This window comes from Erpetoichthys calabaricus, chromosome 16 (genome assembly GCF_900747795.2).
Source record: "Erpetoichthys calabaricus chromosome 16, fErpCal1.3, whole genome shotgun sequence".
In the NCBI taxonomy this organism is placed as follows: Eukaryota; Metazoa; Chordata; class Cladistia; order Polypteriformes; family Polypteridae; genus Erpetoichthys; species Erpetoichthys calabaricus.
Genome location: NC_041409.2, coordinates 47116122 through 47131385, shown reverse-complemented (window position 1 = coordinate 47131385; position 15264 = coordinate 47116122). Strand labels below are relative to the sequence as shown.

General features: G+C 42.8%; 1 protein-coding gene across 2 annotated transcripts in view; it reads left to right on the top strand.

The window, feature by feature from the left end:
• Nucleotides 1–15264, top strand: part of LOC114666574 (butyrophilin subfamily 3 member A2-like) — a 138016-nt gene that overhangs the window by 115108 nt on the left and 7644 nt on the right. For both annotated transcript variants that reach the window (XM_028821481.2, XM_028821480.2), the window contains 2 exons: nt 439–474; nt 825–851. In XM_028821481.2, the coding sequence (XP_028677314.1) occupies nt 439–474; nt 825–851 (63 nt within the window). The remainder of the gene's footprint in view (nt 1–438; nt 475–824; nt 852–15264) is intronic.

Here is a 15264-nt window from a genome sequence, read left to right as displayed (position 1 = left end):
AGTGTTTGGGTCTTTCTGATACCATTTTGATGAATTCATTTTTATTTCAGGACCATCTTGGTTGTGGCTTGATTCATTATTTTCACCACATGACCAAATCTTGTGACTTGTGATGCCATAGCTGCAAGTTCATATAGTGGTGCAGCACAAGTTATTCTAGCATTGGGATATTTCTAAAAGGCTTGCAGTTGCTTTGAGTTTGTTTTAAAAGTTTTTTTTTTTTTTTTAAACTTTTACTAGATCATTTATGCTTATTGGTAACGAATACATCTTCTATTTCTGACCACTCTTTTTTTGAACCTCTAATCCCCTGGTTAATTTACCTCCTGGTTATCTGGTGCCCTTTTCAGGTCCAGCCTTTCTTCAGGCGTGATATCAGGGAGGTAAATCTGTATTACTATGTGTAAGGAAAACTCATGTCTTTTCTTTTGTTAATAGAAACTACAAAATCAGACAGTGAAAAATTAAAACAAGGTAAGATTTTTGACAAAGGTCTTTGATAGTAAATGACAGCTTATCAAATGAATTGTAGATTATTTGAAGATGTGCATAACAGCTGAAATGAACATATACTGAGAATACTTGTGTATTAGATTAATGAAGTAATTTATTTTTATTTGCTGAGCTACTAGAAGGCATTAAAATGTTAATTTAATACCATTTATAGAAATCACTCTAGTAATATGAAATTTATTTTATGGGAATCTTACAAGATAACTGTCATATTTTTATAAATGAAGATTAGAAAGATTCTTTTTTTTTTTGCTTCAAATAAGGTTTGATGTCAGAATAATTAGTCCCTATTATTTTTTGCTTTTTTCCAGAGTGCAGTGACCTTAACAATATAATAAGTAAGACACCATTTATCTATAAAATGTTTTACTTTTGTGGCTTGAATTTTTTTACAATTTCACTTACTCTTTTAAAAGCATCAGTATTACTGGTTGATATTTTGCGCTTTCATTGTTGTAAACTATATAAAGTCGAAGCAAATCAGCTTAAAAGTTATTTCTCAGTCTGAGTTTCTGAGGCCAAAAGTTAGATGTGCATACACTACTGGTCAAACATTTTAGGATGCCCCTATTTTTCCAGTTTTTATTGAAATATAAGCAGTTCAAGCCTAGTGAATAACCTGAAAAGGTGCCGGTAAACTGGAGGATAGTAGCATGAGAAGAGCAAAAGCCCCTGTCATTTAGGTAATGTGATAAAAATCAGTGAACTAAATGTTAGAGTGTTTTGTACTGCGTCGCTTTTATATTTTGGCCATGGAAAGCATTACGTGAAACTGAGAGTATGTGTGGCTTCTTGTTTTGTTTATTGATTTGTACCTGCAAATGATAGAATATCATCTGCCCAAAGTGATAGTATTGGAGGAGCAACAAGCCAGATGACTTTGATTTGATAAGGCACCGATATGGTCACAAACAGACTTGTGCTTGGGCTAACCTGGTCTACAGCTCAGAGCTCCCCAGATTACAAGGGCCCCAGACATGAATCAAGTTGTATGAAAAAATATTTGTTTTCAAGGAAACATTCCTGTCATAATTTGATTTTACAATTGGCCCTAGTGTGTGCTTGGTGTGTGGGTGGGTTTGTGTGTGTCCTGCGGTGGGTTGGCACCCTGCCCGGGATTGTTTCCTGCCTTGTGCTCTGTGTTGGCTGGGATTGGCTCCAGCAAACCCCCGTGACCCTGTGTTCGGATTCAGCGGGTTAGAAAATGGATGGATGGATGGATATTGCTTCTTTTGACTCATTTGGATAGTAAATGTTACTGTCTTATATAAGAATTTTTGCGGTGAAGGATTCCATTCCTGATATTAAGATTTGTGACGGTTTCCGCAATTGACACAATATTTTTAAGTATTGAGACGGGATGTAATATTGGAGGGTCCCTCCTGAAGCCCACTGTCATCTCCACAGTTTTGATGGCATTTAGATCCAGATTGTGCAGACCACACCAAAGGGCCCTGTGCTCAACTTCCCTTCTGTATGCAGACTCATTATCATTTCTTATGAGTCCAGTGATGGTTGCGTCAAACTCATATTTGAGGAGTTGAACAGAGGGGTCCTTAGAAGTACAGTCATTAATCTCCTTAGCATTAGACCCGAGTGTCTCTCAGGCTGTGAAAACAATACCAAAACCATTAGTCACGAGTATCACTCGGGCAACTGTTTGGATGCGTCTCTAATGCATAAGCAATAGACCTGAGGATTACTCAGGCTGTAAAATGCATTTTAGATGTTCTTTTGAGAAAAAGTGTAAGAGTAAGGCGGTTAATATAGAATGAAAAGATAAGTGGGGAGAGCACACACTACTGTCAGACATCAGTGTCGATTGTGGAGGAGTTAGAGGTGAGTTTCCCCAGTTTCACCTGTTATTTCCTATTTGTCAGTCAATTAGTAAACCATTGACAGGCGGAAGCAGGGACAAAGAAGGTGGGTGAGTTTAAAGTGGAGGACTTCTGGGTGATTGTATTAAATGCTGAACTGAAATACACAAATGGAACCTTTGCATAGTTCCATGGGTTGTCAAATAGTTGCAGGATGTAGTGCAGACTCCTATTTACTTCATCATCCACTGATCTGTTTGCACTATCAGCAAACTGAAGGGGGTCCTACAGGGAAATGGTGATGTCCTTCAGGTGAGTTAAAACCTGCCTCTCAAAGGTTTTCATGACCACAGCTGTTAAAGCCATAGGATTGTCATCATTTGGGATATCTAGCCTTGCACTATTTGTTCATACTGTATCAGGGCTGAAATCACATTTGCTCCTTTGCTATAAATGGTGTCAGCAATAGTACTAAATTTCTTGTCCTTTTCCTAAATTGTTATTCTTAGTTATTTCTTAAATTTGATTCTTGTCAAGCATATAAATATGTTGTATATCACAGTGTTTGTAAGTTATCTTGGGTAAAAATGTCAGCTACATAAAGAATAATATTAGATTTGTGCCTTGATTTAGTTATAGTGTTTTTGTTTTGGTCTGTTGGTAGGCTAAGGTGTATAACATTTGGTATAGAGGTCTCAGCAGCAGTACTGTTTGTGCTAAATTTTGCAATGTGTCATCAATGTATCATCATTTTGTTATGCATGTGGAAATAAAATGCATTTCATTTCAATAGATGGAACACCACAAAATGTAGCACTTCTGTATAGATTTCTGTTTGTGACTCTAAAGAGGAGTAACACAACAGTACCATTTGCTTACAGCTATACCATACGAGCCTGAATACACCCTATTACAGAAGCACCAGAGGCAAAAGTTTCTCCCAAGCAGGGAAGAACTGCAAAGAAAGAAAGAAAGAGTTTCAGTTTTAAATATACCTTTTATTAAACATTCAACAATCAATACAAAAATCAACAAACCGTCAAAAAAAGAACATCCTATGTAACCTATGAATGAGTATTCTGCCGTAGTTTCATAATAATTAATTCACCAAAAGAAAAAATATAATTAAATCACAAAACAAAAACACACTCCTCATTAACAATTTTACAAATTGCATTCATTGCACACCACTGTTCTATAAATGTTTGCAAATTGTGGGTCATCCTATAAATCTTGAAATCTAAGAAAATTATTATTTTAATTGTGCCTTAAAGAAACCCTGTCACTCTTAATTTTCTCCTTCCTGGTGATATAAATGGCAAGCTTAGCCTGGCCCAATAAAACATTTGCTAACCTGCCAACATTCTTTTTTGCTCTCACATTAGCAAAACCATATATAAAAACCTGATTGGTAAAATAAACACCCAAAACACTAAAACACTGCTAAGTACAGATTAAAGAGGTTGAATCCTAAAACAGTAAAGAAAACAGTGAAAAGCAGTCTCTCTTTGTTGGCAAAAAGGACATATCTCTGAGATGTTGGAGCTAATTAAAGACAAAAAAGAATTAACTTCTACAATCCCGTGAACAATTCTCCATCGCAGATCGCCAGTTCTCTTATTCAATGGTGAACTGTACAGACTGTCCCAAATGGGGCCGACGCCCTCCACCCCTCCAAAGTTTATCCCTCCATGGTGTATCCGGGTATCTGCATAGTTGGGAATGGTATCGAGCTTGGACACACACTTTATATAGCTTCCTTACCTTCCACAGAGTCAAAAGGAAGATATTTAGTTTTTCTCAGTATCCTGCCGTTTTCCTCCATCATGTTCTGTTTGGCATTAATTAACAAATTTGGAAACACAGACAAAGGCTCTGGGTAATCTGTAGCTTTGAAAAGGTCTTGCAATAAATCCTTAGCTGTTGAAGGCATATTCAAACAAATCTGCCGCAAAAATCTTTCTGTTGTGCACACAGAGCTCAGACCTAAAGCTGCAGCCACCTTTTCTGCGCTCAGCCAAATGAGTAGCCTGTGGTTGAATCAAATGTTTTATTTGTACAATACCAGCCCTGATTAGGCGTTGTTTCAGAGATGTCGACTCTACTGCCATGTTAGAAACAACTGGCAACTCTAAAGTCCAATATAAATTTAAGGATCTTTCGTCTACGCGACAATCCAACTGTTGCCAGATTCTCAATACACTTCGGTAAAAGTCTGAAACATTACCAATGGGGAAGGAATCATTGTCCATTAAGAAAAGCACTTGGCCTAATTTCAGGTTGCCAACTTGCCACAGGAGAGCACACGCTAGCAGCTTTCAGGACACAGCCATATGACCATAGAGCAGGTTTTGCAGAGTTTGTCGTCGGAAAGCATTTTTCCTGCTACAAATGTCCTACCAGTCCTTGTCCTCCTGCACTTCTGGCAAAATGCCTTGATACAACCAATGCTTTCCATTCCAAAAAAAAACTAATCAACTCCCTTTGCACTTCAGTAATCAGTGTCAGGTGGGGGTTCAAAGCATGCCAACCTGTGCTATAGAGCAGATGCAACAAGGTTGTTTATGATTAGCGTCCGTCCTCTATATGACAGTTGGGGAAGTAGCCATCTCCAGCGTTGTAATCAGTTTCTGACATTTTCTGCAGTTCCTTCCCAATTTTTAATGTCACTGTTTATGCCTCCTAGATGTAATCCCAGGTATTTAATTCCATCTCTTTTCCATTTCAGTCCAGCTGACAATGTAGGAAAAGGACCCATCCAGTTACCCAATAGGACCGTGAAGCTCTTGGTCCAATTTACTTTAGCTGAGGATTCTTTTTGGAACTCATCCAGCATGGATACCAGCCCATCCACATCTTGTTGTTTTGCAACTGATACTATGAGATCATCTGCATATGCTGAGATCTTTAAAGGCACTGAACACTCAGGGACAGACAGTCCACCCACCACTCTCCATAATTTGATCAGCAGGGGTTGTATAGCCAGGGCATACAACATGCTAGACAAGGAGCAACCCTGTCTAATCCCTCTGTCTACTTTGAATGGAGCACTCAGCCCACCATTGATTTTCAGTACACCCTGAATGTCACTATAGAGCACCCGGACCATGGAAACAAAGCAGGGTGGGAAACCAAATCCCTTTAGTACTCAGCAAAGGTACTGGTGCTCCACCCGATCAAAAGCCTTCTCCTGGTCCAAGGAAATGAGACCACTGTGCAATCCAAACAGTTTACAGATTTCAAATGTATCCCTAATAGAAAAGATGTTGTCATATATGGACCTATTTGGTACACAGTAACTCTGATCAGGGTGACTGACATGCCCCAACACTGTCTTCATTCTTGTAGCCACCACCCCAGGGGGCTCGGGGTTACATCTGGGGTCAGTTGTTTACCTGTATCTGCAGCCTTATCAACATCTGTGCAGTCTTTGGCTACATGACCAGCTTTGCCACATTTAAAGCATTTCATTGGTTCCAAAGTGACAAAGATAACATATTCGTAACTGTCCACTTGGAACCTCAATGCTATGTTTAACTCATCCGCTGTATTCTTTAAAATCATTAAAACTTGTCTCCGAAAAGACATCACATGTTTCAACTGAGGTGCTTTACATCCTAAAGGTATTCGTTTAATCTGCGAGATTACACGTCCATAGTGAAATAGCTCTCTTTCAAGGGTCTCGTTAGAAAGAAAAAGAGGTACATTAGATAAGGTAATCTTTTTTGTTGGAGCTGTAAGAGGCATTATGGAAGTTAAAGTGTCCCTTATAACAACTTCATTTTCTATCAATCTATGAACACATTCTTCTAGAGAACAGGTCGCTTCTGGCATTAGCTTCACTCCATTTTGTCGGTTGAGTTTTTCGAAATCACCGTTCCGAAAACGTACCCCTCCTGAGGTGGCTATTCTGGCCTTCCTCAGAATAAACCACTCCAACAAAAAGATAAACAGAGACAGAATATCAATTAAGAACAAAAAAGCAGGAAAGACACAGTAAAATCACAAACCTTCAAACACTTCCGCTCTCACTCTCACTTTCTCACAGAGCTCCGCCCATTCAGCACTCTCGCGAGAGAAAGAAAGTCCTTAATAAATGAATATCTGCTCTAAGTCTTCTTCTTCTTTTGGCTGCTCCTGTCAACACAGCGGATCATCTTTTCCCATATTTTCCTGTCTTCTGCATCTTGCTCTGTCACAACCCATCACCTGCATGTCCTCTCTCACCACATCCATAAACCTCCTCTTAGGCCTTCCTCTTTTCCTCTTGCCTGGCAGCTCTATCTTTAACATCCTTTTCCCAATGTACCCTGCATCTTTCCTCTGCACATGTCCAAACCAACGCAATCTCGCCTGTCTGACTTTGTCTCCCAACTGCCCAACCTTAGCCGACCCTCTAATGTACTCATTTCTAATCCTGTCCATCCTCGTCACACCCAGTGCAAATCTTAACATCTTTAACTCTGCCACCTCCAGCTCTGTCTCCTGCTTTCTGGTCAGTGCCACTGTCTCCAACTCATATAACATCTCACTAACGTCCTGTAGAACATCCCTTTCACTCTTGCTGATAACCGTCTGTCACAAATTACTCCTGACACTCTTCTCCACCGATTCTACCCTGCCTGCACTCTCTTTTTCACCTCTCTTCCACAATCCCCATTACTCTGTACTGTTGATCCCAAGTATTTAAACTCATCAACCTTTGCCAACTCTACTCCCTGCATCCTCACCATTCCTCTGCCCTCTCCTCTCTAGAGCATATCTCCACCTCTCCAGGGTCTCCTCAACCTGCTCCCTATTCTTGCTCATGTCATCAGCAAACATCATAGTCCACGGGGACTCCTGTCTAATCTCATCTGTCAACCTGTCCATCACCATTGCAAATAAGAAAGGGCTCAGAGCTGATCCCTGATGCAATCTCACCTCCACATTGAATGCATCTGTCACTCCTACTGCAGACCTCACCACAGTCACACTTCCCTCGTACATATCCTGTACAACTCTTACATACTTCCCTGCCACTCCTGACTTCCTCATACAATACCACAACTTCTCTCTAGGCACTCTGTCATATGCTTTCTCCACGTCCACAAAGACACAATGCAGCTCCTTCTGGCCTTCTCAATACTTCTCCATCAACATCCTCAGAGGAAACATTGCATCTGTTGTGCTCTTTCTTGGCATGAAACCATACTGCTGCTCACTAATCATCACCTCCCTTCTTAACCTAGCTTCCACTACTCTTTTCCATTACTTTATGCTGTGGCTCATCAATTTTATCCCCTTGTAGTTACTATAGCTCTGCACATCACCTTTATTCTTAAAAATAGGTACCAGTGTACTTCTTCTCCACTCCTCAGGCATCCTCTCACTTTCCAAGATTCCATTAAACAATCTGGTTAAAAACTCCACTGCCATCTCTCCTAAATACCTCCACGCTTCCACAGGTATGTCATCTAGACCAACGGCCTTTCCATTCTTCATCCTCTTCATAGCTGTCCTTACTTCCTCTCTTTTAATCCATTACACTTCCTAATTCACTATCTCTACATCATCCAACCTTCTCTCTCTCTCATTCTCTTCATTCATCAGCCTCTCAAAGTACTCTTTCCATCTTCTCAACACACCCTCCTCACTTGTGAGCATGTTTCCATCTTTATCCTTTATGACCCTAACCTGCCGCACATCTTTCCCTGCTCGGTCCCTCTGTTTAGCCAATTGGTACAGGCCCCTTTCTCCCTCCTTAGTGTCCAACCTCTCATACAACTCATCATACGCCTTTTCTTTAGCCTTCGCCACCTCTCTTTTCACCTTGTGCCTTACCTCCTTGTTCTCTTGTCTACTTTCTGCATCGCTCTGACTATCCCACTTCTTCTTCACCATCCTCTTCCTCTGTATACTCTCCTGTACTTCTCCATTCCACCACCAGGTTTCCTTTTCCTACTTCCACTGTCCAGATGTCGTGCCAAGCACCTTCCTTGCTGTCACCCTTACTACTTCTGCTGCAGTTGCCCAGCTGTCTAATAACTCTTCACTGCCACCCAGTGCCTATCTTACCTCCTCCCTAAACTCAACCTTGCAGTCTTCCTTTTTCAGCTTCCACCATCTGATCCTTGGCTCTGCCCTCACTTTCCTCAACCTCTTGATCTCCAACGTCATCCTACAGACCATCATCCTATGCAGTCTAACTACATTTTCCCCTGCCACCACGTTGCAGTCTTTAATCTCCTTCAGATTGACAATTCTGTATAGGATATAATCTACTTGTGTTCATCTTCCTCCACTCTTGTACGTCACCCTATGTTCCCCCCTCTTCTTAAAATATGTATTCACCACAGCCATTCCCATCCTTTATGCAAAATTAACTATCATCTGACCTTCTTCATTCCTCTCCTTGACACTATACCTAAATCCACTCCAATCACCACTTTAGGTCCCTTGGGTACACTGTCCATCACTTCATCCAGCTCACTCCAGAAATCTTCTTTCTCTTCCATCGCACACCCAACCTGTGGAGCATATGCGCTAACAACATTCATCATCACACCTCCAATTTCCAGCCTCATAATCATTATTCTGTCTGACACTCTTTTCACTTCCAAAACACTCTTGACATACTGTTCCTCCAGAATAACACCTACCCCATTTCTCCTCCCATCCATACCATGATAGAACAATTTGAATCCACCTCCAATCCACCTGGCCTTACTCCCCTTCCATTTAGTCTCCTGCACACACATTATATCAGCCTTCCTTCTCTCCATCATATCGACTAACTGTCTCCCATTACCCTTCCAACATTCAAAGTTCCTACCCTCAGTTCCACTCTCTTTACCTTCCTCCTCTTCTCTTTCCTACAGACACATCTCCCCCCTCTCCTTCTCCTTCTTTTGCCAACAGTAGCCCAATTTCTGCCAGCACCCTGTTGGCTAATAGTACTGGTGGCGGTTGTTGTTAACCAGGGACTCGACTGATCCAGTATGGAAATCTGTATTGTTGCCCGCATATTGATCTGGCAAAATTTTACACTGGATGCTCTTCCTGACATAACCCTCCCTATTTATCCGGGCTTGGGACTGGCATGAAGAAACACACTGGTTTGTGCATCCCCCTGTGGCTGGGTTGAAAATCTGCTGTAAGTAAAAAGAGAAAAATAAAAAGTAATCCAAAGAAGCTTTTCAAATATAAATTTTCTTTTAGGACACAAACAAACTTTACATTCTTTGAATAAATACATCGATTCATACCTCTTTCTCTCTGATCCTTGGCTGGTGATAGGAAGGGGTTTTCTCCAGAGCCCATACACTGCTGTAGGTACCTCTGGATTTCGGATTATACGTATAATGCCTTCCCATGCTATTCTGTCCATGGCTATGGCTTTGGCATCGTTGAGGCTGAGTCGACGATTTCTCAGATCTTTCTCAATTCATTTGGACCACATCTTTTTAGGTGCCACTCTTTGAATCTTCCAATCCTCAGGGTGTTCATTCTGTAGATGTAGCTGAACCATCTCAGCCTATTTAGTTGTACTGACTCTTCAACTGTTGGTTGGTGGTTGCAGTTTGTATGTATGATTTCACTTCGAAAACAGTCATGGAAGGAGACACCCAAGATCTGCCACAGGCATCGTGTTTGGAAGACCTCAAGCTTGTTCAGGTCTTGTTTGAGCTGGGTCTACATTTCGGATCAATAGAGGAGAATCAGCAATGGGGGTGAATATTGTGGAAGAAAATGTAATACACACAGGCAACCCCCCCACTGGAATGCCCCAATTTAAGCAATAAAACACAGGCAGGAGAAAGCGTCAATTGTTACTCTTTATCTAAATCTTCGAAGAGGTAACAAGTGTACTACATGTTAGCCACATGCTAGTCACATTGCTACCAAGGAAAAAAATGTCCTCAGGCTATATTTATACAATTCATTGATTAGGTCACTTTTCTTTAAAAGGAATTCATTACAAATTCAGAAAACTTTTAACATGATTGGTTACACCTAGTCGCTAACAGGACTTGGCAGATTTTGATTGATAGTCCTGTTTGTTTAGGAGGTACGTGACTTTTTAAATGTATGTTTTTCTTTTTTTTTTTTGGGAGCTGTGTGAATGCTTAAAAGGAATGAGAAAAAGAACAATGGCCTATATATACTGTATATATAAATATATTATGATCCAACTTGGTACAAGACAGGAAACAAGATTGTAAGGGAAAAGTTATGCCATAAATATAGCACTTCTCTTAAGGGGTTATGTAAAGGACAAGAAATACATTTTATCATAGTGAATAATAAAATAATAGTGTCAGCTTTTAGGCATAAGCTCAGAAGGATATGAGACTCAGACATATGCCAGATACACACTTGAGCAGGGTTCAAATTTAACTCTTACACTCCTCCCTTTTAACCGAAACGGTTCACTTTTCTTACATATCATCAATATCAGTAATATGAAAAAGAAAAGCTTCAGAATCATTAAGATCATTCAGAGAAGGGGCAGTTGGATTTATAGGGGAAATTCAAAGGATCATATTATTTATCATAGTGTTGGACAGCATTATTGACAACACATTACTAAAGATAGGGAGACAGCAGTTTGTTCTTAAAAGCAGCACAGTTCTATTCATCACCAAGTATTATTAGTCCGGGTGGGATGTTTTAATCGCCATGGCCAGTTCTCCCTTCGCGCCATGCACCGGGTCGAATTCAGACCACAGTCACAGCATACAAGTCCATAGGATGGTGCATATCATGCACACAATGATTACTGCCTTTATGTTCATGTTAACCTTCCCAAACAGATCTTCTTACAGTGGGACAGGTGAATCCAGGAATTGGTGTCTTTAACCTTTACAACATGAGGAGTAACCAGGAGGACTTGGCGCAGACCTCACCAGCAGGGTTGGTGTCAGTGCTTTCGCCGAATATCTCAGATCAGAACCCAATCGCCAAGGTGGATTGTCTAATCTTTAGCCTTGATGGAGGGGGCCACACCCCAGGACTCTTTTAGTTGGGAGTGCTCGCCTTTCAGTGCTCTTTGGAAGCCTTCAGTCCTTTTCCTATGTTATGTTTCATGCACACCACACACTTCTGACAGTACGCTGCAGCATAAAGCGAGAACTCTGGAGTCCTCCAAAAGCTCTCCACATGTGGCATCATGTTGTCTTCATCAGCATAATTTAATCCAGGAGCAATCTTCGCAAAGCCTAGAAAAGAAAACTTGGGCAGAAAAAGTTTGTTAGTCTGTAGGTGGCGCCATATCTCATCATCATCCTTCTTATTTCCAAGTCCGAACATCTGTGGGTGTTGCACTGGTCTGTAAATAAAAAACTTCAGTCAATGGCGCAGTGGGCGCAGCAGGCGCGTTAGGCCTCCAAGTGGCATCTTTGGCCCAATAATACCACTGTGGCAGGTGGCCGGGTGCGGCCCTCAATCAGCCGCCTATTTAAGGAGCCGCCGCCCTGCAATCAAGGCTGGAGTCGGGTGAGGAGGTGGACGAGGTCTGAGGAGGCGGCAGGAGGAGCCCTGTGTGTGTTGTGGAAAGGAAGAAGAAAGTGGCTGGTGAAAGCCTGGACTTTGGGGGACTGTGGGGATTTGGTGAGGTGCACGTAAGGACTTGTATAAAATAGTGAATTGTGTAAATAAACGTGTGGTGATGGACTGCAACGTGTCTGCCTGTCTGTGTCCGGGCTGTACCCTTCTACAGTGGCGTAGTCGGCAGGATGCTGCACCTGGCACAAGGTGCGGACCTGCATTCAAAATATTGTCTGTGGAAGGCCCGGCACAGCAGGCGAGCTCACCCACGTGCCGCAGGGGCGGCGTGCACCGAACCCCGCAGGGGAATACAGTGTTGCGGACCATTAGCGGTCCGGTTTCAGACTTTGTGTTTCAGGGGCAGCTTGGGAGCGCGGTGGCAGCTAGGAGAGCTGCCTGGAAGGAGATGCTGCAGCCGCAGCAGCCGCGGAGCTGCCCAGAACCTCGCCCTCGAGTGTGGAATGAGGGTGAGGAGGCCGCAGACCGAAGGTCCCTCCTCGTAGCAGGCACGGGATTGGGCAGCGTGTCCTGTCCTCCCGCCAACGATTGGTCAGAGGCGGGAGCAGGGAATGTCCATCTCGTGCCGAGAAGAAACCCGAGTGGGCAGCAAGGAAGTGTCCACAGAGAGCAGCCGGTGAGTGGAACTACTCGCGTGGTAAGCCCACCGCCGTCTGCTTCTCTCTCCTTGGTGGCGATATTGCAGGAGCTGCAAGAACAACTGCGCCTTGTGCTGTCGCCGCCGGCCGAGCGATGTGCCCTCCGGGCGGAGACGCTGGACTCAGGAGGGATGGCAGTGGCGTCGGATCGAGAGCCGCAGGCAGAAGAGGATCGGCGCACTGCAGGAGCTCCTGGACGGAGAGGCACAGTGGGGAAGGTAAGGGAGACCGACCCCGTTAAGCTCCGGACGCCAGCGGGGCTGGGTCTGCCCTCTTACAATGGGCAGATCCGAACCGTCGCGGCGTCCCAAAGTAAACGGAGGAAGCGGCTTGGGGAAGCCAGTTCCTCCGATAAGCGAGGACATGCTGCTGGGTGCGCGTGTCCCGCAAAGGGCCGTCCTCTGCGAAGGCAGAGGAGAATCCCGCAGCTGGAGAGGTCGAAACGGAGTGTAATCCCACTGGTGATTCCGTGGCGGGGAGCACGGACTGCTCGCGCTGGGAAGCCGAGAAAGGGAGCATCGGGGCGCCGATCGGGGCCGAGAGCGTTGGCCCAGCTGAGGACGAGCCGAGGGGCTGCGTCAGGGCAACGCCTCCGCCCTTGTTTTTCTTTTGGATTTGCAGGATCGGGTCCTAGGCTACAATGTGTTGGCTTGCCGCCGAGGGGTTCCCGTCCTCCCGGAATGGTTCGCTGGTCCCAGGAGGTCTCAGCTAGCGGGGGAGTCATGTGGCAGGTGGCCGGGTGCGGCCCTCAATCAGCCGCCTATTTAAGGAGCCGCCGCCCTGCAATCAAGGCTGGAGTCGGGTGAGGAGGTGGACGAGGTCTGAGGAGGCGGCAGGAGGAGCCCTGTGTGTGTTGTGGAAAGGAAGAAGAAAGTGGCTGGTGAAAGCCTGGACTTTGGGGGACTGTGGGGATTTGGTGAGGTGCACGTAAGGACTTGTATAAAATAGTGAATTGTGTAAATAAACGTGTGGTGATGGACTGCAACGTGTCTGCCTGTCTGTGTCCGGGCTGTACCCTTCTACACCACGGCACACCACATCTTGGTTATTCGAATATATCTGGCACTTTATTGCAGTAATTTTGGCTAGGCTCCATAATCGCATCAAACAAATTATACACCAAAGTATTGTGCTGAATTGGATAGCCAGTACTGGTCTTGTACCCTCACATTTTCCAAAAAATCCATGATTATGACATAGCGCAAGTCTGTGTTAATAGTTAAATTTCCACCCTTATGCAATTGACACTCAAGTGTCAATGCAAAGGTTTAGAAGCCTGTGTAGATCACTTGGCAGTAGGGGCACAGTTTCTAATTACAATATAAATTAAGCACCACATTCCCTTTTTTTTTTCGTTTATCTATTTATTCTTTTAACCTCCCTTTTGTACAGCATATCTTAATATGGAACACTGCCTAGACTGAAAGCCAGTGCTCAATACAACTTTCCACATTTTCCTAGAGAATATGTCTCGTTTTACTTTAAATTTAATTTGCAATTACTAGAAAAAAAACTTTTTTTTTTACTTATAAAGAAGGCAGTATACACATTTTTTTTTTCATTACACTTAATCATATTTTCCACTTGAATTCAGAGATCTCTCAGTTTGAACAATACATATATAATATATATACATACATACAACATACACACACACACATATACAGTATATATATATATATATATATATATATATATATATATATATATATATATATATATATATACATATACACATAGATACACACACACACATATATATAATACATATACATACATACAATACAGTAATCCCTCCTCCATCGCGGGGGTTGCATTCCAGAGCCACCCGCGAAATAAGAAAATCCGCGAAGTAGAAACCATATGTTTATATGGTTATTTTTATATTGTCATGCTTGGGTCACAGATTTGCGCAGAAACACAGGAGGTTGTAGAGAGACAGGAATGTTATTCAAACACTGCAAACAAACATTTGTCTCTTTTTCAAAAGTTTAAACTGTGCTCCATGACAAGACAGAGATGACAGTTCAGTCTCACAATTAAAAGAATGCAAACATATCTTCCTCTTCAAAGGAACAAACAAATCAATAGGGCTGTTTGCTTTTAAGTATGCGAAGCACCGCGGCACAAAGCTGTTGAAGGCGGCAGCTCACACCCCCTCCGTCAGGTGCAGAGAGAGAGAGACAGATAAAAAAATCAATACGTGCCCTTCGTGCTTTTAAGTATGCGAAGCAACGTGCTGCATGTCGCTTCACGAAGCAGCTGCACAGAAGGTAGCCAACGTGAAGATAATCTTTCAGCATTTTTAGACGAGCGTCCGTATTGTCTAGGTGTGCGAACAGCCCCCCTGCTCAATCCCCCTACGTCAGGATCAGAAAAAATCAGCGCAAGAGAGAGAGAGAGAGAGAGAAAAGTAAGCTGGGTAGCTTCTCAGCCATCTGCCAATAGCGTCCCTTTTATGAAATCAACTGGGCAAACCAACTGAGGAAGCATGTACCAGAAATTAAAAGACCCATTGTCCGCAGAAATCCGCGAACCAGCAAAAAATCCGCGATATATATTTAAATATGCTTACATATAAAATCCGCGATGGAGTGAAGCCGCGAAAGGCGAAGCGCGATATAACGAGGGATCACTGTATATGTATATACACACTTATACATACACATTCTCAGTTTCATGCATAGTTTTATCAATCGTGTCATTCATATACATTTCACACATTCTCTTCAACCATATTTCCAAACTCA